Genomic DNA, 19,640 nt, shown 5'->3' with positions numbered 1-19,640 from the left:
CTCAGAGGCTATTGCTTGGCATGCCAACACACCCACCAGCTCCGACCTATTATTTCTCCAAAGCCAAATCGTTTCGTTTGCGCACCGGCTTGCTCCCTATCCTCTGCTCTCTGTTTTTCTTTTCTGATCGCTTGTAACCACCAATCCAGCATGCCACTCAATACACAACTCACAGCCACACTCCATTCAATCGATCCTTGGTTCTTTCGTGAGTCGCCCTCGACACCGCGCTTGATGGTATCATGTGGCGCAGCCTGGTGTGACGCACGTGACTACACAAGCCACCTTCCATCACGGAAACGAGCAAGCCCTGTTTTGGGGAGGTTTGGTCTGTTCTGGATTGACTTTCCCGCCTCGTCGTTGTCAACCCTCCCCCTTCTTCTGGTGTTTGATTGCCCTCCGAGGTCCCTCGGTCAATCGCGCCATCATGTCGGCCGTCACCCCGATCGACCCCACCAATATCATGTGGATCACAACCCACAGCTCGGTCCGCATGAACCCGCAGTGCGCCACAGCCTCGATGTCTGGGCTGCAGGTTGTCACCCAGTCGGGAGACTGGGTCTATGCGACCAACCGCTGCATGTGTCTGCCCTCGACTTCGGGCGAAACTTGCTTCTATTTTTCGCTGTCGACGACCCTAAACACAGTCGATTACATCACCTGCGGCACCGACAACACATGCAAGAGCAACTGTCAAGCCAGCGAATTCTCCATCGCATCCGTCAACCCTTGCGCCAGCAACGGCTTCACGGGAACTTACAGCAAGAATGACTTTACGACATCCGAGTGAGTGCTTGCTCCGTTGAGCCGGATGGGTGAATGCAGAGGGTGCCCACCGCTTTTGGCATAAGCGACCAAGCGAGTGCACACGTCGTGAGTTACAGGGACGGGATATCCAGTCCAAACCATCCAAAGCACACATGGTCGTTGTTTCCCCCAGCCTCTGCCCCCTGGCTCAGCCAGAGACCACTCACCCGCTTTGAATCGGCCGTTTTCCTTGCACACAGCACCTGGGAGTCGGGCTTCAACACGCCGTATTTTTACTACTGGTCCTACAGCTACAATGACCCAACTTGCAAGAACCCTGCCTCTGGCACGAGAATCCCGATGTATCCGACCTGCACCCAGGTGCTGAATGGGGTGTATTCGATAACTATCAACAACACCTTGGGCGGGACCATCGATGCATACGAATGCACCGACTCGACCTGCAGCACCTGCCAATTAGCTTGGGCCCATACCCTCTTTGGAAACGTTTGTCAGTATGACTCGGGATCAAGCGGGACCAATTATTCGACTTATGAAGGGGGTGGAATGCCCAGCACACCCTCTCTGACCTTTAGAACTGCCTTGCCGAGCAAGGGTGCTCCTACCCCAGCCGTCACCGGCGCAAGCTCCACGCCTTCTCCATCCGATGTACAGCCAGCCCAGAGCGGAAGCAATATGCCGTTGATTGTTGGAATGGTTGGCGGGTTTATCGGTAAGCATCGAGGAGCTTAGATTGGACATCCATTGGGGCTCCGATAACACTTGGGTGGGCGATAATGAGTAGTGGGAGTGCGCACGGCCCAGCATATGCTGTGTATGCAGTAATCGAGTCGACCTTGAATAACCGCGACGTTACTTTGCTACCAAAGTTCTGCTCCTAGCGGTCGGCGGTGGTCTCGTCTTTTGGTATCGAGTCAAGATGGCCACCATCAAGAATCAAGCCCCTCCCGCTCCTCCTCCGCCTGATGTGACTCCTGTAGGACCGCCAACCCATTACCAAATCTCAACCGCCAGTAGCGCGGTTCCCGTGGCAGCCCTGACGGTGCCAACCATGCCAGTGTTTCCAGCAGCGGCTCAGGGAGGCAGCAGGGACAGTACTTTGACGGCGGTGCCTCCGCCATACTCAACCCTGTCATATAACACTGAGACTGCATCCTATGCGAACAATCCGAAATATCCACCACCAACCGAATATGGGCAAAAGGTCAATATCATTTGAAGGAACTGTTAAGTCAAGCCCAACCACGATGTCTGGGTAGAAGCTTGTCTGTCTAGTGCAGTTGTGGAAGCATCAGCCATGTCGGATAGAGCCCCCAACCCTACCAGCGATAGTCATTGGTACGGTGACGATCGGAGCAGGGCAGAGAGAGATGTATTCGAGAACAGCAGCGGTACAACTGTGGTGCAAAATAAACAAGGCACCCCCCATTTCAGTGAAATCATTGGGTCGTGAACGCTCGGTGCGGGGCGGACAAGCCACCTGCTCTGCGCAGTGTCCAGCGGAGGAGGCACCTGCATGAGAGGACAGCATCTTTTCGTCGGATCCAGGTCGTTCGCCGCCTTTGTCGTCCTGTTGTTGCACACACTCGGAGATCCACTCGGAGATCCACTCGGAGATCCACTCGGCCAGGCCACCTGTGCCTGAATGTAGGATCTCCTCGAGGTTGCGGGATGCCAAATTGGCTGGCGTCGAGCGACATCACTTGCGATGGGTGTGGGGTGCAGTATGCTGGCTGCTTGCATGTGTTCAGTCTTGCGGCTTGATCATGGAGAGTGGCACTCGGGCGGAACTCGAGGATCAAGGCCACTTGCCGAGATACCTGAGTCTGTTGATGGCCGGATTATATCCATTCTCGGCGGACTTGCGATACCAGAAGATGGCGGTGTCGATGCTCTTGGGGACACCATACCCATTTTGATAGCAGGTACCAAGATTATCCTGTCCGATCCGATTGCTCTGCTCGGCCGACTTGCGATACCACTCGACTGCCTTTGTATAATCCTTGGCGACTCCATATCCATAATAGTAGCACTGGCCAATCATCCACTGTCCATTTGAATTGCCCCGACTAGCCGATTTTCTGAACCACTCGAATGTCTTCGAAGGATCCTGCGATACTCCCCAGCCATAGTGGCAGTATCCGATCCACACCTGGCTGTCGCTGTGACCTTCGCTGGCGAGCTGCTCAAAGATACCGGCTGCTTTCGTCTGGTCCTGGGTGGTTCCGAATCCACGAAACAGACACACAGCCATCAAGTGGCTGCAGAGCCATTCTCGATCAGATCCCAGCTGGCATAGCTGGAAGAACTTGCAGGAGGCAGGCGAGTCGGATGGGGCTGAGTTCCATTGCGCTGCCAGACACTCGTCCTCTCCAAACTTGAAGTCATCCGATTTGTTGTCTCGGATGATCTTGATACCCTTCTGCTTGTCGAGGGGTGTGCCCCGGCCAAGATAGTGCATCCACCCGACCATGTGGGTGGCGATGGGCTTGAGGACCTTGTCATCCGACTTGGTGCTGACTTCCTGCCAGAACCAGAAGGCGCTGCGGTCGTTCTTGGCCATTCCCTCGCCCAGGAATGTGAGCCAGGCCATCTGGAAGGATGCTTCGAGGTTGCCGCGGTCGGCAGCGACCTTATAGAGCTGGATGGCGAGCTTCCAATCCTGGTGGCGGGCAGGGAGACCCTCCGAGACCATCTTGGCGACTTTGAGACAGGCATCGGGATCACCTTGCTTGGCGCGAGAGACGATGGGGCCACGGATGTGGACGACATCATCGATGCCGTCAAACTTGAGCTCGTCGGGTCGACTGGACTGGGGCGGGGGCTGGTTGTCCACGCTGAGAGTGGTGAGATGACCAACAACCTGACTGACGGAAGGGGACTTGGCGGCGGCGGGAGCGGCGAGAGCAGGGATGGCAGGGGCGGCGACACCGTTGTATGGCTGGAGGACGGCAAGGATGTCGGGGAAGGCAGGACGGGCGGCGGGATCTTGGGCCCAGCAGCGTTCGATGAGGGCCCAGATATCGTCGGGGATGCCATCGATCCGTTTGGGACGTCTGCCGTTGCATGAAATGCGTTCAATGGCACGGCCGAGCATGGCTTGTCCGTTGCTGGTGACCCAGACGGGTTTGGCATCGTTGAGTACTTCATACATTGTGATGGCGAAGGCGTAGACGTCGGTCTTCATGGTGGTACCGCTGGGATCATCGTCGTCCAGCATCTCGGGTGCAACATAGCCTTCGGTGCCGCCGGTGCCGCCCTTGGTTCGGTTGCGGTCCAGCGAGGCAGAGGTGTGCTTGGTGCGGGACATGCCAAAGTCGGTGACGATGGCGTTGTTCAAGCCGTCCAGGAGGATGTTCAGGGCCCTGAGATCGCCGTGGATGATGCGGCGGGAATGGAGGTATGCCAGAGCCGATGCAGCTTGGAAGAGGAGACGGAGCTTCTCCTCGAGTGGGACATTGTTGTTGGCAACATGGTTGCGAAGGGTGCCGTTGGGCATGAACGGCGACACCATGAAGGGAGGAATCGGGTTGCCGTCGTCGTCCTGGTCGCAAGCGCCGAGCAGAGGGAGGATGTTGGGGTGGCTGAGTTTCTGCCAGATATTGATTTCATGGTTGTAGTCAGCGAGCTCCCGGTTGTTGTAGTTTCCAAGGAGCTGCTTGATGGCGACCTTGGAGCCAAAGTATGTGCCAGTGAAGACCTCGCCAAAGCCACCGCGGCCGATGGGGTTGGCCGAGCGGTCGGTGATGTCCCTGGGCGAGATGTACCAGGACGGACGCTCGGGAGCGGGGCGGATGATGGCTCTGCTTGCCATGTTGCGAGAGATGGATGCTGGAAGGAATTGGTTGGTGATGACAAGGTCAAATGGACAAGAGACAGGGAGGGAAGCCAAACCCTGGTCAGCCATGCTCTGGCAAGCCAAACACTGGCCATTGTGCACACACACACACACAAGCCTGGCTCGATCCGATGGCTTGCTGGCTGGATTCGTTGTTGCCGCTTATACTGCCACATTCATCGAACATGGAATCGAACATGGAATCGAACATTGTATCGAGTCCCTCGGGCTCGCTATCCAAGCCAAGATGTAACAGCCATTCCATCCAGTTCCACATCGACTGCGACACCCTGGCTCCAGCTTGCTGCACCGAGCACCGCCAGTTCGCCTCCAAGCATCCGTTTCCTCATCGCAACATGCTGACCGTGAGAATCAAACAGGCCATCAGCGAAGATGTCTGCCTCTCCCAACGAATGTTACTTCCCACCCATTGCTTCCGCATACCTGCCGCTTCAGCGGACTGGTATCAGAAACAAAAGTTGAACAGCCATCGTATTGCATCACAAGGATTGGAAATAGTCTCAAATGGGTGTTTACCAGGCTACACCATGCTCCTACCAAGTATCTCCTCGGTGCTCACACTCTTCAACAGTATGGTGCGGGCCGTTAATGTCTCGATCATCAACTCACATTTGCCATTCGAAAGTTCTCAAGCTGGCCCATTCCGGTCTATCCAAGTCTGACAAGGACCAGTGGAAAGCCTTGGTCGATGCCATCCCGGTCCCGCGTCATGGCAAGTGCCCCTCCTTCTGCCACATGGTCCTGACCCAGCTCCGTCAGCGCTATGTCAATGTCGGCACCCGGGTCTTCTCCGACAAGCACTGCATCAGTACCGAGAAGTACGCCTACGACTTCCTCGACGGAATCATCAACGAGTTTGTCGAGAACCTGGCCTCCAATCTCGCCAAGTGCGCGGCCATGAAGGCCCGTGGCGAGAAGACCAAGCACTTCCGCCCCCGCTTTCTCAGCAAGAAGCGACCCACCTCCGAGTTCTGCTACATGAGGAAGCGACTCTGGGGCCCTGTCCAGTCCACCTCCAGCTTCTGGAACCGAGTCAACATTCGCGAGTTCCTCGGCATCGCTCCTCCTGGTGCACAAGACACTCCTGTGCAGCTTCTGCGTCCGCCTCTTCCACAGCCTGTGGATGCTGATGGCGACCCCATGCTGTCCAGAAGCATGAAGAGTGTCAAGAAGCCACCCAAGCACAGCCGGATGGAGAGGAGATTCCTTCCCGCCTCCGTGCCGACGGGACCATCGAGGATCGCCGACTGCAGCTTCCCTTCCTCTGCGAGACTCGCATCATGCGGACCAAGACCGGCAAGTTTTACATTGTGGTCTCGGAGCTACTTGTCCGTCCGGGCGAAAGCCAAGCCCAGGACACGGCCAAGAAAGTCGTCTCTATCGATCGTGGCGTCCGAGACTTCATCACCACATACGACCCTTCCGGCCTTGTCACCGCCTGGGGTGCCTCCAAATCTCACTCGACCAATGGTGGCAGGGACACCAAGAACATCGCTCGCATCTTCAGCCTCAAGAAGTGGTACGACGATCTCCAGTCCCGCATCTCGACCCCGGCGATGAAGGACGGAGAAACCCAATGCTCCTACCGATTCCGCAAGAACAGGATGCGTCGAGCAGCCCTCCGCATCCTCGAGCGCATCCGATGCCTTGTCAACGATCTCCACCGCAAGGCAGCCAACTGGCTCTGCTCGACGTACAACGTCATCTACATCCCCAAGCTCAACTTCCACCAGCTGGCAGCACACTGCTCTGGACGAGTGGTCAACGAGAAGATGGCCATGCTGGCCCACTGTCGCTTTGTCGACACCCTCGTCCACAAGCCCAGGGAGTATGCTGACTGCAGGGTGTGTATTGTTGGGGAAGAGTACACGAGCAAGACATGCACTCGGTGCGGGCACATCAAGCGGGACTTGGGAGCAGCCAAGGTGTATCATTGCAGGGAGTGTGGGTTGATGATAGATCGCGACATCAATGGGGCTCGTAACATTCTGTTGAAGAATGCGAGCTCGGAGGACATTCTTGGCGAGGGCATGGTGTAGCCTCGCAAACACCCCTTTGAAGCCTATTTCCACTTTGTGCATTACGGTGAGCTGTCTTACTTTGTCGCTTTCCCAGTTCGCTGGGGAGGCGGGTAAGGATGTTGTTATCATGAATTCAATATTGGCATATTTGGTACGAAGCGCAAGACCAACCCACGCGAGCGACTTGCACGAAGCAGGACATGATTTGGGGGTGTCGGGCCTGGTACTCCATCGTCCTCGACAGGGGTCATCAGTACTCTCACTTCTCTCGTAATGGCAGGCAAGTGATTGAATTCCCCATTGGGCTTGTACTGCTGGAGCAGCCTGTGTGTCGTCTTGAGCACCACCATGGGGCAGTCGCCGTGATCGGTCGTGAGAGCTGGGATCGCTTTCCTGGCCAATGCAAAGTGTGGGTTCATGCCACTCGGGTGGGCAGGTTGCTTCGAAAAGTCTGCCAGGAAACGATGCGACCATGCTGCCGAGGGCCTTCTTGATGAGACACAGCAGATCCTCCTTGCCACTGAGCATTTTGTCTCCCATCCAGAACAAAACGAATGTCAGGGTGCATGAGGCAAAGATCAAGCACAGGGCCAGGAAATCCAGCAGGTACTCGAGGACATCCATTACACCCCACATTCCCGGACAAGAAGTGCATCACTTTCACCGTGGATGCACAATCGGTATAGTCGTCCAAATATTCTGGCGAGAATGCAAAGGGAAGAGTGGAGGCAAATCTATCACCAGCACGAGCGGGACGGGTCTGCATGGTCATCAAGTCGAGCACGGTGCCATCTTGAATACCACTGAGTTAGTGGCGCTGTTGATCTTCTCCTGGAATCAGGCACTCTTGTGGGAAGGTGTGTTCATATGTCACCACTCATCTGCATGTGTCTTGACGAATCTGCGATACATCGTTGGAGCCAGCATCATCCCCGCACTGCACACCTCGGCAACATGGGGGAGCAACTCCAGGCGATCGCGATAGACTGCCAAGACAGAATGACCAATGCTCTGGAAGGAACGGCAGGGATCGACAAAGATGGCCGTGAATGTCTTGAGATGCGGGGCGATACGCCAAACTCCATTGAAGTGGCAGTACCAGGCACGCTTCTCATCGAGCCCAAAGAGGAGGGGACTTGATCATTGTCCAGCACAACCATGAAGACACTCTCTCGCATCTCGCAATGAAAGCCTCCTCCATTTGGGCGGCCTGGGACGGGGAAGCACCAAAGGGGACACCATCGCTATCGGCGCGGGCCCACAGCGCATAGAGACGTTCGAGCTCGGAGGACATGCTGAGGATGTGGGATGGGTTGGATCTCTGAGCACTGGTGGAGAGAGAGAATGAGATCTGGCCAGGGCATTCGAGGATGCTGCCGCGCCATGATCGATCAGCCCGAACGACCACGAAAGTCGCAGTTTCGAATGCTCAATCGGGGTGAACAGCCCGAAACAGCCCGAAACACTCCACATGGACAGCCGAGAACAACCGAGGAACAAGCTTCGACAGCCGAGCTCACCAACCACACCAGCACCATGAAGAGAGGATGGATGGCCCGTTACTGGCGACAACACATGGAGAGCGGGTATGGGCTGGAGGGTGATCGAAGAGGAATCGAACCTGCGACCACGCCATATCAATCCGGCACCATTGACACTGGCTGGATCCAATTCGATCCAGCACGAGAAACAAGGTTTGCCCAGCCCGATTTGGCATCCGCTGCGCTCGTGTGTCGCGCATCTGACACCTGTATCGCCACCGTGACCCGGGTGGCGAGGCATGTACAGCGCTTCTCCTCCGACTGCCAGGGTCTGGTTTGCTTTCCATAAATCCTCTCGCCGTCTCCCGCCGATCGCCATCGTCATCGCCCACCCGCTTCTCACCTATCCCTGCTGCCTCTCGTATTCAACATGACCAGCTTGAACGAACGTACTTCAACCACGGCATCATCAGCCACCCACCAAAGCCAAGCTGAAGCCAGAGCAACCTCGTCGATGCCCAATATCAACCAGCCCTCGCTCGACCACAGCCCTGACATCTTCACAATCATCTGCTGCAACGAGAGCTTCCAGATTGCCCTCGAACACAGCACCATCAAGACCCTCCTACGAGTGTGCAAACGAGTCCGCCCTCTCCTGAGCTCCAAGCTGGCTCGCTTCCAAAGCTGGTGCCATAAGGCAGGACTATGTCATCCAGACGGACAGCTGCGGATCGGCCTCACACCGAGCGACAAGATTGCCATCTCGCTGCATTTCAAGGATCAGGTCACAGCCGACCGGTCCTGGCTTGAAGATCAAGCCGAAAAGGGCAATGCCGCTGCTTCCTATTTCCTGGCTCGGATGTTGCAATCGGGGATCGACTCAGAAGCGGAAGACGACGATCAAACTGACGATCAAACTGACGATCAAACTGACGATCAAACTGACGATTGGGCTGACGATGACGATGAGCCAGAAGATAATACCAAGCATCAGCGGATATTCCACCATCTGACGAAAGCCGCTGAAGCCCAACATCCAATGGCACAGTTACGCCTGGCCGAGTGCTATCGCAACGGCCATGGTGTCGATCAAGACTTTACTATAGCTGTCGAGATGTATCGCAGGCTTGCAGATCGTGGGATCCCTCAGGCACAAATCTCTCTCGGAAGTTGCTATGAGAATGGCGAAGGTGTTGGACAAGACATTGACTCAGCCATCGAGTGGTACTCCAAGGCTGTAGATCAAGGCAGCGAAGATGGTCGACTCCATATCGTGTTCCTCTGTGGATGGTTCTCGTTCATCGGCCATGGCGTCGAGCAGAACGACACCGACGCCTTTGCTCGCTGGCGGGAGGTCAGCAGCAAGTCGACTGGCTCGGTCCTCAAACCCATCGCCACTCACTTGGTCGGATGGATGCACTACCTCGGCCGAGGTGTCCAGCAGGACAAACATAAGGGAATCAAGATCATCCGAGAAAACAGATCGGACGAGTTCCCACTCGGAGAGCTTGAGTGTCTGGCATCGTACAGATGGGGTGACTCATCCGACTCATCCTCATCTCGCAAGTTCTTCAATCTCTGCCAGCTGGGATCGGATCGAGACTGGTTGTGCAGACATCTCATGGCCGTATGTCTGTTCCATGGATTCGGAACAACAAAGGATCAGCAGAAAGCTGCGAGCATCTTTGAGGTGCTCGCCAACGAGGGCCACAGCGATAGCCAGTTATGGATTGGAGATTGCTACCACCATGGCGATGGAGTATCGGAGGACAACGAGAAGGCATTTGTGTGGTTCAGCAAGTCGGCTGACCAAGGCAACTCATATGGGCAGTGGATTGTTGGTGGGTGCCACTACTCTGGACACGGAGTCACCAAGGATTATACCAAGGCAGTCGAGTGGTATCGCAAGTCGGCCGAGCAGGGCAATCGATACGGACAGTCCAATCTCGGCTATTGCCACCAATATGGCCGTGGTACCCCCGAGGACATCGACACCGCTGTTTTCTGGTACCGCAAGTCTGCCGATCAGAATTCCTGGGCTGCCATCGACAGCCTCAAGTATCTCGGCAAGTGGCCCTGATCCTCGAGTTCCTCCGAGTTCCACTTCCAACCGCCAACCTCGGCAATGAAATGCAAGCAGATCAACCAAGCAAACCGCGCCGCCCACACCCACACCTAACACCGTGATACCAAAGAACGGACTTGCCAAGTGATTCCGATGTTGTGGCAATGGCCGAGTGGTGTTGTATTTGACATCCAATACATCCAATAAATCCAATATACAACAGTGCTGTCCCATATTCATCGTTGATGTTGATCGACCGAGAGAATATCCGATGACTCGATAACGACAGCTCTATCACAACATTCGATACTCGTTCTGCAGCCATAGATGGCGAGCACGACCCAGACCATCCCTCGCCACATGGTACCGAAGAAAGCAGGCAGCAAGCCACCAGCCTTCCCCGGCACCAATACCACCCTCCCTCGATCCGACACCAGGCAGCGTGCCCTGATCAGCATCGATGGACCGACAAATGGATGGCAAAGGCGACGAATGGCCTGGATCCAAATGGGCAGAGGTTCGCCTCTCCAGCCGCCAAAGGAAAGAAAATGGCCACACTGCATCTTGCTGGTCCACCCTCGATTCGACCCAGGGACGCCGGGGCACGCCGGCGTATGTGGTCAGACCATGAGAGGATGAAACCAGTCCACTGCAGTGCAGCCTGGCGACTGAGAGAGGACTCTTTGGGTCCAAGAGTGACAAGTACCACTCCCTCTCGATCCACATCTTCTGCCAGGATACGAGCGTCCTCACGAACGATCTCGTCCGTATCTATGCCCACCTCAATACAGGTGCCCATGACCTTGCCCAGTTCACTGACAAGGCCGATGCCACCATGGGCTATCTATTCGAGTTTCCGGTGTGGAAAGAGCTACGACTCTCAAACATCCTTGGCCGCCTCCTTCGGGACGAAAACCTGGCATTCACCGAGGCACTCCACGCCGCCAAGCGCTTCTACCAGGCCCAAATCGATGCGATCCCACACAGCAATCACTGCTGCCCAGATCGACAAGATCCACTGTGACGTGATCACCAAGGACGGTAGCGGACTCACCAACCACCACTCGTCGTTCAAGACCGTCTTCGCCAAGGATACAAGGCCTTTGTGGGCACCCTGGACACATCGACGGACAGCGTCGTGTTCAGTGATGGCACTCTCATCAACTCCTGGATGGCACACGGCGCATGGCCACGGCAGGGGAAATGTTCACGACGACGCTCGAGGTCCGATACGACCATGCGGCACTGACTGCCGAACGCAACGGCGAAATGATCACATTCCTTGTGGTTGACACCCAGGACGGCAAGTCAATGCGGCTCAATATCATCGAGACCATGCTCAAGGGTTGTTTGTCATTCGATGGCGACAAGCTCCGCAACAATGGAATCGGCTCCACTGGCGACGATGTAACTCACCTCTTCAACAAGCTGATCAGGGCACGCTGTGCGATTGCAAGTGAGATCAAGGGCAGCAGCACCCTGAACCACAAGGCCCTCAAGCAGCTCGCGAGCAACGATTCGATCGAGTATCGCACCCTCTATTCACCGATCTCGGACTACACGCCCATATTCAAGGCGATCGTGGCGACCAACACCATCCCAGAGTTCAGCGCGGAAGCAAAGGCATCGGCGGACATCAGCACCCTCTTTCGCAGGATGATCATCGTCAACTTCCCCATGAAAGTGGTCAATATCCCCGAAAGCCAGCCCTCCGCAAGCGCGAATTGCGCAACGATTCACCGCTGGCAAGGAAGATCAAGACCACGAACTGGATATATGCCATGCTCGGGCTCCTCGTCGACTCCTTCCCGGAAGCTGCCGACAAAACCAAGCCACTCAGCGCCCACGACGACCTCCAGACGCCATCCACAAGTGCACGCAATTCTGCCTCTGCAACTTTGACATTGTGGAGTACCTTGTCACCAAGTGCTTCGACGTGGACCCTGCACAGAAGCAAGGCCGGATGAAACTCAGCGATATCCACACGTGCTACGCCTGGTGTGGATATGAGAGTGCCCGTCGAAACAGGAATAGTTGCCAACACTTCGCTTGAGGTCATTGATCTTGATTGATCTTGGAGTATCCACTGACATTGGGACTCCAGGCTGTGACCAGCCCAGAGGGGTCAAAGGTGGTGATGAAATCGCGCACACCAGGATCGACAGAGACAACCCCGAGATCACCCTGAGGAGCTTGGCTTTCGCTCCTCTTTGGTAGTGGCTCGGCGACGACAATATACACCTTGTTGGTGCGTGTCTTGATCAGGCGGGTGTCATGGGCCAGGGGGAGAGTGAGTTGCTTGCCTCGCTCGACTCGGCCCTCGACATTGAGCTTGAAGGGATTGAGTCTGTTCCAGAAGCTGTCCTCCTTGACGATCTTGCCCCAGTGCTTCTTGAGCAGGACACAGGACTCTTGTTTGGCCCGTTTCTTGCTCGAGAAATGCATGTCGAATGGACTGGGGTTGTTGCCTTGGGCTTGCTGGGACAGGTATCGCTGCTGGTTCGAGAACCAGTTCTTGACAATGTCTCGGACTGCTTCATCGATGAAATCGGCAGCGACACCAGTCTGGCGGATCCAGTGGTCCTTGTCGTAGCAAGACAGGACACCGACGCGCTGTCTCAGGTGCTCCAGGGGGACTGCCTTCTTCTTCTTGGGTGGATGGGGTTTCGGTGGCTCTGGAACCAGGATCTCGCCAAGGCGATTCTTCCACTGCTTGGGATACTGCTTCTGGAGAGCCTTGCGGGCAGCCATGTATGGCTCTCGCTCTCGTTTCCAGACTTGGAGTCGCTCGAGGTCTGCTCGCTGGTGGGATGAACTGACTCTGGCATAGTAGACGACGATCCTGGTTGTGATGGGCTGGGTGAGGCAGAAGACTCGCTCAATGTCCCGCACGTTGTAGAGTCTGTGTCCATTCTCGTTGGGGTGGATGTATCGCACTTTCCCAGCATCGGCCCACTTGGACAGGGTGGATGGGACGAGGCCGAACTGCTTGGTGAGCTTGTGGATGGATATGTATTTTTCATCGCTCATGGCAGACAGGGTTGTTGTCGATGCTGGCCCGTTCTTACCCTTGCCCAAGGAAAAAACAGCCAGAATCAACGCACGTTTTGAACAGGTACTGGCCTGGACGACGAGGATATTCTGCCCCAATTCATGGTGGGCTCATCCTCGTCGTTTCCTCTTGAGCGGCAAGTACAACGGCATCAAGTTCAAGACACACCGCTTCCCCGCGAACCTGCCCCCTCGGTGATGGATGGAGAAACCACTCTGTCAACTATCGAATCAAAAGAATGAAGGAATAGGCATAGTGTGGTGGAAGAGGGCTTCTCACAAAAGGTCGCGAACAGCATCTTTCCACTTTCTCTCACAGACCTCGACCATCTCATGTGCTCTTGGATCTCCGAGCCGATCTGCCATCCTGAACATCATGTACGCCAGCCGGTGCCTGCAAATGGGCTTGGAGTACAATGACATTCCAGTGTCGAACAACGGGGTTGCCATCAGGGCATCATCGTCGCCCATTGAGACCATATTCTGGATGATGGCTTTGTACTCTTGCTCGAATTCAACACCATGCTTTTGAGGGTCCTTCTTGGTGGCTTGAGCCAGGAGCATGAGTCCCTCCTGTCGTTGTCGGACTGACGGATTACTGGCGTTCTTGGCGTCGAGCCAATATTCGTACTCACTCTTGTTGTGGCGAGAGCCTGCCTCTCCATCAATCGCAATCGACACAAGGGGCGAGACAATGAACGTGGTCTGGAGCATGTGAGCGATCGCTCTGCGCATTGGTCTTGGACACACTGACTGAATGGTACTGAACCATTTTCTTGCTTGGCCAGAACCAGTCACATCAAAGTATACTGGATGGCTCTGAAGCCTCCGGATGTGTGCCTCGGATTCTTGGCATCCCAAATCGAGGGCCTTCTTGAACCAGTAGAGGGCGAGAATGGGATTTCGTCGTTTGTTGTTCGGATTGAAGAATGTGACTCCAAGCTTCACCAAGAGATGTCCATTTTGGACCGAATCAAAGAAACGAACTGTGGTTTGCATGTTCTTTCCTAGGTCCAACAGATACATCCCGCAGTCATAGACCACAAAGGGGTCGAGACCTTCGAAGGACACGATAGATACGAGGAATCTCGTGGCGTGGGGGGCAAGTTTCGCATGCATGTACATCTGGGCGAGATCGAGGAGTGCCCTGGAATCGCCATTTGTAGCAGCTCTCCGCATAAAGTAGTGATATCGCAGTCGATCAGAGGCAGTGTAGCGACGTTTGCTCTTCTTGATGGTAAGAGCATGTGCATAGAAGTCGCCAGTGACATCGGGACCAATGTAGGTGGTGTGGTATGCTGGAAAGTGGCTGTGGATGTCCAAGTTGTTCTTGATGATCAAGTCAGATGTAGCGATGCACCCCGTGTCCTCCACTAGACGAACAAGCTCGCCTACTTGTGCCTTGCTGATATCGCCATTCCCATATCCCATACTGGCGTGCGCCATGGTGAGCGACGCAAAGGCGTCGCCTTCACGAGCGAGTTCTTGGATCTCGATACGAACATCGCGATCCTTGGACTGCTTGATGCGAGCAGCGACGCTCCTGGCAAGCAGGCGGAGCTCGGGGCTTTCTTGCTTCTGGATCCTGGTTTGAAGCCAGCGTGCGTTTTCGTGGGCTGGTGGCTTTTGGGGAAACAGGTGGGTGAGCACCTTCTTGGCCTCATGGTCGAACAGCCCAATCTCGAAGGGTTTCCCTACAATGCCAAGGGTGTGTGTCGTGGAAGACGAGGGGAGCACAGCCAGTCCGTTCTTGGCCATCCATCTGCGAAAGGCGATGGTCTTGAAGCTTGCCAGGAAGCAGAACATGTAGCGACAGGTGCGCATGAGCCTGATGATTTCGCGGGGCTCGAGAATCCAGAGCAGGTCTCCTTCCATGACACAGGCGTTCACGATTTCTGCCAGTTGGTCGATGTTGGGCTGGGTGGCCACGAGATCGCTCATGGAAACCTCAGAGCAGTCGAACCCATCGACGTAGCTGATCGTGCGCTTGAGACGCTTGGTGCCTCGGGGAGCAGGGGGCTGCGTGCTGGCTCGCTTGGGCATGGCTTGCTTGGATGTGGGCTGCGAGATGGAGGGGAAAGAGGAAAAGTCCAGCACCTCTCTGTTTGATTCATCCAGCACAGAAAATCCACACAGAACTCCAGACGCAGCGCCAACAAGATGCATCAACGCATTCCACCACCCCAACGCTCGCTCGTCGCAGACCTGATTTGCACTCCCCACAGGGATGGCCAAGCGACTCCATGACCCATTCTGGATCTTTGATCCCGCGATACTCCTGACGAGAGCCGACGAGTTTGTGCCGCGCGCCGAGTTCAACCTGGAAGAGAAGCGCAACTCGATCACCAGGTTTGTCGCCTATGTATGCCGGCCTGTTCCTGGCGACCTACAACCGAAACCTGGGCTATGGCTGTGTGGGCGTGATGGTCCTGATGCTGATCTGCGGAATGTACCTGCGGGTCTACAACATGGACCAGGCCAACGAAGAAGAGCAGCACAACGTCTCGCAGACCGCCCGACTCACATCCTCTGCCGCCGCATCCCAGACCGTCCTCAACATCAACGACCAGATCACGAGTAGTATAGGGGTATATCGGTAACTATACCGTTTTTGCGGGGATGAGGGTGATGACGGGAACGGGGGAAAACGGTATAGCTGGCTAACCTAAAGGAAGAGGGGGTAGACGAGGGGACGGTATAGTTGGCGTGGTAGGGGTAGCCGTGGGGTGGGGCGGTGGAGGACGGTAGGGTTGGCGTAACCTAAGGAAGAGGGGGTAGTCGTAGGGTAGGGTGTATTCGGTGTAGTTGGTGTAGTTGGTTGGGTTGGGGTATGTGGGGTAGCTGGGGTAGTTGGGGTAGTAGGGGTAGTTGGGCTTTATTGGTGTCGTTGGGGTGGTCGGGGTATTTGGGGTATTGGGTGCGGGTTTAGGTTAACTTAGGTTAGGTTAGGTTAGGGTTGTGAGGGGTGGGGTGGGCGTGGGAGTCGGGCTTGGTGGGGTACTTGGGAGTAGTCGGGGTAGTCGTGGGAATTGGAGTACTTGGGTGCACTTGGGGTATTGGGGTACTTGGGTACTTGGGGTACTTGGGGTACTTGGGGTACTTGGGTGTCGTCGGGGTAGGCGTTGTTCTTCGGGTGAGAGTGGGTTTGCTGATGGAGGCGGGGATGCTGCTGCTTTTTATGTTGCTGGGTGAGATGGGGTGTGGCTTGGTTTTCGGGTGCGCAGTGTGGCGGATTACATATCTGGGGTATTTTGGGTATCTGGGATATCTGGGGTGTTCGTTGGGGTTCGGTGTTGTTCGTTGGGTCGGGTGGTATGGTTGGGTTGGTTGGGTTGATGGATCTCGCGTATTCGTGTGGCCGTTGGTGCTGGGGGCTTGGTGGTATCCCTGGTTGCGATGCGCGGGTGGAGAGACTTGCGTTTTGGGTGGTTCGATGCAGGGGCTGGGTTTTGCGTTGTCTCTGTGTTCGCTACAGGCTTGTGGGTTTCCTGCAGTGGTATGGCGAGACTGGGCTCATTGTGTGTCCAGGTAGGCAGCCCTGGTGGTGTGTGTGTGTGTGTGTGTGTGTGGTAGGAATCTCGGCGGAATCTTTCTCATATGAAAAGGAATCTTTTCGGAATCTTTTATTATGTGTTTCATATCAAATGGGAATCTCTGGGGTAAAGTCCTCCCCGGGGAGCCAAATACAAAATGACAAAATGACAAACCGATGTCGTGGCCAATGCGTTGTGACGGGGTTAGGGGTTTTTGTCGTTTTGTCATTTTGTCGTTTTGTTTTTGCCCTCCCTAGGCTCGACTTTTGGTCTATAGATTCCTATTTGATATGAAATACACAATAAAAGATTCCTAAAAGATTCCTATTCATATATAAAAAGATTCCGAGGAGATTCCGTTCGCGTGTGTTGGAGGGCAGCCATGGTCTGGGCCATGGGTGATGGTGGGTTGGGGGTATGCCCCGGTCGCCATACGCGAGTGGCGAGACTCGCATTTTGGGTGGTTCGATGCAGGGGCTGGGTTTTGCGTTGTCTCTGTGATCGCTACAGGCTTGTGAGTATCCAGCAGTGGTATGGCGAGACCATGCTTCTCGCCGGCGTTCGTCGGCTCTTGCTGTGTCCAGGTATCCAGCGCAGCCAGGCGAGGCTCCGCTTTCCGTTTTCCATCTATGGAAGTCTGGTGGTTGTCGTTCGAGCGCGCAGCAAGCGAAGCCCGCATTGGTGTTGCTGTGTTTCACCCCCCATCTGTGTGTTTGTGTTGTCTGTAACCCCTTCATGGTTGGTCCTCGGCTGTTTCGGGCTGTTTCGGGCTGTTGTTTTGCTCCTTAAGTATGTAATCCGGCTGTCTATTATTGAAAAATGCCCTGTTTTCAAAACACCCGAAAAACACATTTTGTTTCTGAATCAAAATTTTGTTTTGCTATGCAAGGACAGCCCCAGGAAAATCCATAATAGACACCCCGGCTACACAAACAATGCGTTTGCAGCTCTATCTCACCTGAGTGGACAGCCCTCAACATCCCATTGGCCGGCTTGGCGCGTTTGTATCACTCGGTTGTGTGGCGGTGCATGGCGTGTGGTTGTTTGGCTTGTGGGCCGCCCACGCTCTCTGTGGTGGCGATTTGCTTACTGCCGTTTGGGGTTACACAAGACACGCCCATTCCGATGCACCGGGTTCGATTCCTGCCCTGCGCCGCTTGGCCCGCCTTGACCGGGATCGGGTGGTTAGCATGTCCCAGGTCGCAGGTTCGATTCCTGCCCCCGCGTGGTTTGGTTCTCATGGTGGTTCTCCCCCGGACTGGGTGGTCGGCGTGCCACAGGTCGTAGGTTCGACCCCTGGTTCCGCCGTTTGGCTCTTCCGTTGCCGCGCCCCCGTAGCCGGCTTCGTTGGGGTGTCGGGGTTGCAGGTTCGATCCCGATGATCTCGCGACCCAGCGCAAAAATGCCGCGGTCGTATGCGCCATAGACATATCGAAGTCCACTGCCTCGTCGGCCAAGATGATACCATTCGTCTGAGTCATGGATTACAGATGCCTTTATTATGGGAAAAGCGAGGTGCATTCGGGTGACGACCACATACAGAAAAATGTTTCCCTTTCGAACGACTACTCAAATCACATATTTTGTGGTGCTGACAAAGCCATCGTAGAAGAGATGAATTTCATGTAGGGGCTGGAGGTCGCGCGTGGAGGGGTCGAACGAGGGTTCCAGCAAAGTGGACAGAGTGTGGTAGAGCAAGTTGGTGCGCCTTTTCCATTCGCCCCGGTCTTGGATATCTTCACCGGTTTGCGAATCGTTCCGTTTGAAGCACCCACGATGCTTGGTCCCGGTCGAGTCGGTATACTGGTCGGGATTGAAGCGAACCATGATCACCTGGCCACAGCCACTATCGCCCCAGAGCTCCTCTTTTCGCTTGGCCTCGCAGGTGTAGCCACGGTGCTGTCTTTCATCGCACTCTAAAATGAGCTGGAATTGAGAGGTCTCATAGAGCCAGTCAGGACGGCGGGCGCTGCATGCACCAGGGAGGGTTTGGTCACGGACGAATGTCAGATGGGGAAATTTGGTCTCGAGGAAGGTGTTGACGTAGTCCTCTTTGAGCTTGAATCGCTTTGGTTTGGTGGAACCGGGGTTGGACGCACAATAGCAGCGGGTACACTGATTTCCGTACTTTTTTCTGTTCGCATAGGTGTCTTTGCACGTTATACATGTTTGCCCATTGACAAGGATCATCGTTTTCTCTGCGCATTTCGCACATGCGCGAGGGGTTATATCATCAACGTATCCGTAGCTGGCACCAGTCTGCAGGCATTTTTGACACGCCCTTGTTTTCAAAATCATTCCAACTTGTTTGCATTTCCCACAATGAGTGGACCCTTTAACCTTCGGGTCTCCAAATACCGCCGTTCGGGTCTCGCACACACAACAGAGGCGCCTTCTGAGGTTTTCCATACCCTTTTTTTTGCATACTTGACAAGCAACCTTCTTTCCTTTGGCTCGATAGCCATAGTACATTGGTTTGCCTGATCGGCACTTACAAAGTTTGACACCGAGATCGATCATCGCCGCTGTCTTGTGTTTCTTGCAAGCAACCATTTTTCCAACCCGGCGGTACCCAAAGGTTGCATAGGTTCCACAGGGACAGACCTTGGATGTACTCACATAGTGCGCCTCGGTGGGTTTGCATTGAAAGCAATGGGTGGCTAGAGGAGTGTTCTTCTTTTTGGTATTCTGGTTCTTTTTCTGGTTCTTTTTCTTCGCCTTCTTGTCATCCAGTAATCCCCACAACTTCATAGCACCGCTGCCACAGGGACACGGTTTGAATTCCCTCATGGCCGCGCTCTTGCAATCATGGCAATGGGTGCGATGTCCGTTATAGCCATAGAGTGCGATTTTTCCACAGAC

The 19,640-nt window shown here is 55.0% G+C and overlaps 10 protein-coding genes across 10 annotated transcripts; 5 read left to right on the top strand and 5 right to left on the bottom strand.

The window, feature by feature from the left end:
• The first annotated feature begins 219 nt into the window (after nucleotides 1–219).
• BJ171DRAFT_526677 (uncharacterized protein) lies at nucleotides 220–2,375 on the top strand. Its single transcript, XM_053112673.1, has 4 exons — nucleotides 220–786; nucleotides 1,008–1,480; nucleotides 1,638–1,922; nucleotides 2,091–2,375. The coding sequence occupies exons 1-4, from the start codon at nucleotides 428–430 to the stop codon at nucleotides 2,219–2,221; spliced, it is 1,248 nt and encodes a 415-aa protein (XP_052962396.1). The 5' UTR covers nucleotides 220–427; the 3' UTR covers nucleotides 2,222–2,375.
• On the bottom strand, nucleotides 2,371–3,051 carry BJ171DRAFT_526675 (uncharacterized protein). The gene has a single exon (XM_053112672.1). It carries the CDS (start codon nucleotides 3,020–3,022, stop codon nucleotides 2,567–2,569), a length of 456 nt encoding a protein of 151 aa, XP_052962395.1. The 5' UTR covers nucleotides 3,023–3,051; the 3' UTR covers nucleotides 2,371–2,566.
• A 645-nt stretch (nucleotides 3,052–3,696) lies between these two features.
• BJ171DRAFT_447437 (kinase-like domain-containing protein) lies at nucleotides 3,697–4,583 on the bottom strand (the record flags this gene model as incomplete). Its single annotated transcript, XM_053108197.1, has 1 exon — nucleotides 3,697–4,583. A coding segment is annotated over one exon (886 nt), but the record flags the coding sequence as incomplete, so codon positions are not given.
• A 571-nt stretch (nucleotides 4,584–5,154) lies between these two features.
• BJ171DRAFT_603357 (uncharacterized protein) lies at nucleotides 5,155–6,698 on the top strand (the record flags this gene model as incomplete). The annotated part of the gene is made up of 4 exons (XM_053115170.1): nucleotides 5,155–5,197; nucleotides 5,253–5,713; nucleotides 5,779–6,455; nucleotides 6,567–6,698. 4 exons carry the CDS (start codon nucleotides 5,155–5,157, stop codon nucleotides 6,664–6,666), a joined length of 1,281 nt encoding a protein of 426 aa, XP_052962393.1. The 3' UTR covers nucleotides 6,667–6,698.
• Nucleotides 6,699–8,988: 2,290 nt separating this feature from the next.
• On the top strand, nucleotides 8,989–10,209 carry BJ171DRAFT_464316 (uncharacterized protein; the record flags this gene model as incomplete). Its single annotated transcript, XM_053108541.1, has 2 exons — nucleotides 8,989–9,366; nucleotides 9,820–10,209. 2 exons carry the CDS (start codon nucleotides 8,989–8,991, stop codon nucleotides 10,207–10,209), a joined length of 768 nt encoding a protein of 255 aa, XP_052962392.1.
• A 341-nt stretch (nucleotides 10,210–10,550) lies between these two features.
• On the top strand, nucleotides 10,551–12,252 carry BJ171DRAFT_603355 (uncharacterized protein). Its single transcript, XM_053115169.1, has 5 exons — nucleotides 10,551–10,711; nucleotides 10,931–11,053; nucleotides 11,199–11,235; nucleotides 11,393–11,877; nucleotides 11,949–12,252. The coding sequence occupies exons 1-5, from the start codon at nucleotides 10,655–10,657 to the stop codon at nucleotides 12,159–12,161; spliced, it is 915 nt and encodes a 304-aa protein (XP_052962391.1). The 5' UTR covers nucleotides 10,551–10,654; the 3' UTR covers nucleotides 12,162–12,252.
• Nucleotides 12,174–13,483, bottom strand: BJ171DRAFT_636789 (uncharacterized protein). The gene has a single exon (XM_053115723.1). The coding sequence runs from the start codon at nucleotides 13,222–13,224 to the stop codon at nucleotides 12,250–12,252; it is 975 nt and encodes a 324-aa protein (XP_052962390.1). The 5' UTR covers nucleotides 13,225–13,483; the 3' UTR covers nucleotides 12,174–12,249.
• On the bottom strand, nucleotides 13,310–15,821 carry BJ171DRAFT_526638 (uncharacterized protein). Its single transcript, XM_053112671.1, has 2 exons — nucleotides 15,792–15,821; nucleotides 13,310–15,607 (listed from the first exon to the last, which is right to left on the bottom strand). The coding sequence occupies exon 2, from the start codon at nucleotides 15,409–15,411 to the stop codon at nucleotides 13,522–13,524; it is 1,890 nt and encodes a 629-aa protein (XP_052962389.1). The 5' UTR covers nucleotides 15,412–15,607; nucleotides 15,792–15,821; the 3' UTR covers nucleotides 13,310–13,521.
• Nucleotides 15,473–15,845, top strand: BJ171DRAFT_587154 (uncharacterized protein; the record flags this gene model as incomplete). Its single annotated transcript, XM_053114419.1, has 2 exons — nucleotides 15,473–15,607; nucleotides 15,723–15,845. 2 exons carry the CDS (start codon nucleotides 15,473–15,475, stop codon nucleotides 15,843–15,845), a joined length of 258 nt encoding a protein of 85 aa, XP_052962388.1.
• A 2,097-nt stretch (nucleotides 15,846–17,942) lies between these two features.
• BJ171DRAFT_636770 (uncharacterized protein) lies at nucleotides 17,943–19,568 on the bottom strand (the record flags this gene model as incomplete). Its single annotated transcript, XM_053115722.1, has 4 exons — nucleotides 17,943–18,912; nucleotides 19,160–19,190; nucleotides 19,274–19,307; nucleotides 19,398–19,568. The coding sequence occupies 4 exons, from the start codon at nucleotides 19,566–19,568 to the stop codon at nucleotides 18,348–18,350; spliced, it is 801 nt and encodes a 266-aa protein (XP_052962387.1). The 3' UTR covers nucleotides 17,943–18,347.
• Nucleotides 19,569–19,640: the final 72 nt, after the last annotated feature.

The sequence above is a fragment of the Polychytrium aggregatum genome (assembly GCF_025602895.1).
Source record: "Polychytrium aggregatum strain JEL109 chromosome Unknown BJ171scaffold_61, whole genome shotgun sequence".
Lineage (NCBI taxonomy): Eukaryota > Fungi > Chytridiomycota > Chytridiomycetes > Polychytriales > Polychytrium > Polychytrium aggregatum.
The sequence above is the reverse complement of the archived record's forward strand: the minus strand, read 5'-3'. Positions and strand labels throughout refer to the sequence as shown.

Bases quoted from the DNA above. Each gene is read 5' to 3' on its own strand.
- BJ171DRAFT_526677 (XM_053112673.1), top strand. From the start codon at position 428: ATGTCGGCCGTCACCCCGATCGACCCCACCAATATCATGTGGATCACA. The intron at 1,481-1,637 runs GTAAGCATCGAG...TTGCTACCAAAG, and splicing joins AATGGTTGGCGGGTTTATCG to TTCTGCTCCTAGCGGTCGGC. The intron at 1,923-2,090 runs CCTATGCGAACA...CCCCCAACCCTA, and splicing joins ATATAACACTGAGACTGCAT to CCAGCGATAGTCATTGGTAC.
- BJ171DRAFT_526675 (XM_053112672.1), bottom strand. From the start codon at position 3,022: ATGGCTGTGTGTCTGTTTCGTGGATTCGGAACCACCCAGGACCAGACG.
- BJ171DRAFT_603355 (XM_053115169.1), top strand. From the start codon at position 10,655: ATGGACCGACAAATGGATGGCAAAGGCGACGAATGGCCTGGATCCAAA. The intron at 11,054-11,198 runs GTGTGGAAAGAG...ACTGCTGCCCAG, and splicing joins GCTATCTATTCGAGTTTCCG to ATCGACAAGATCCACTGTGA. The intron at 11,878-11,948 runs GTGGTCAATATC...CTGGCAAGGAAG, and splicing joins TCGTCAACTTCCCCATGAAA to ATCAAGACCACGAACTGGAT.
- BJ171DRAFT_636789 (XM_053115723.1), bottom strand. From the start codon at position 13,224: ATGAGCGATGAAAAATACATATCCATCCACAAGCTCACCAAGCAGTTC.
- BJ171DRAFT_526638 (XM_053112671.1), bottom strand. From the start codon at position 15,411: ATGCATCTTGTTGGCGCTGCGTCTGGAGTTCTGTGTGGATTTTCTGTG.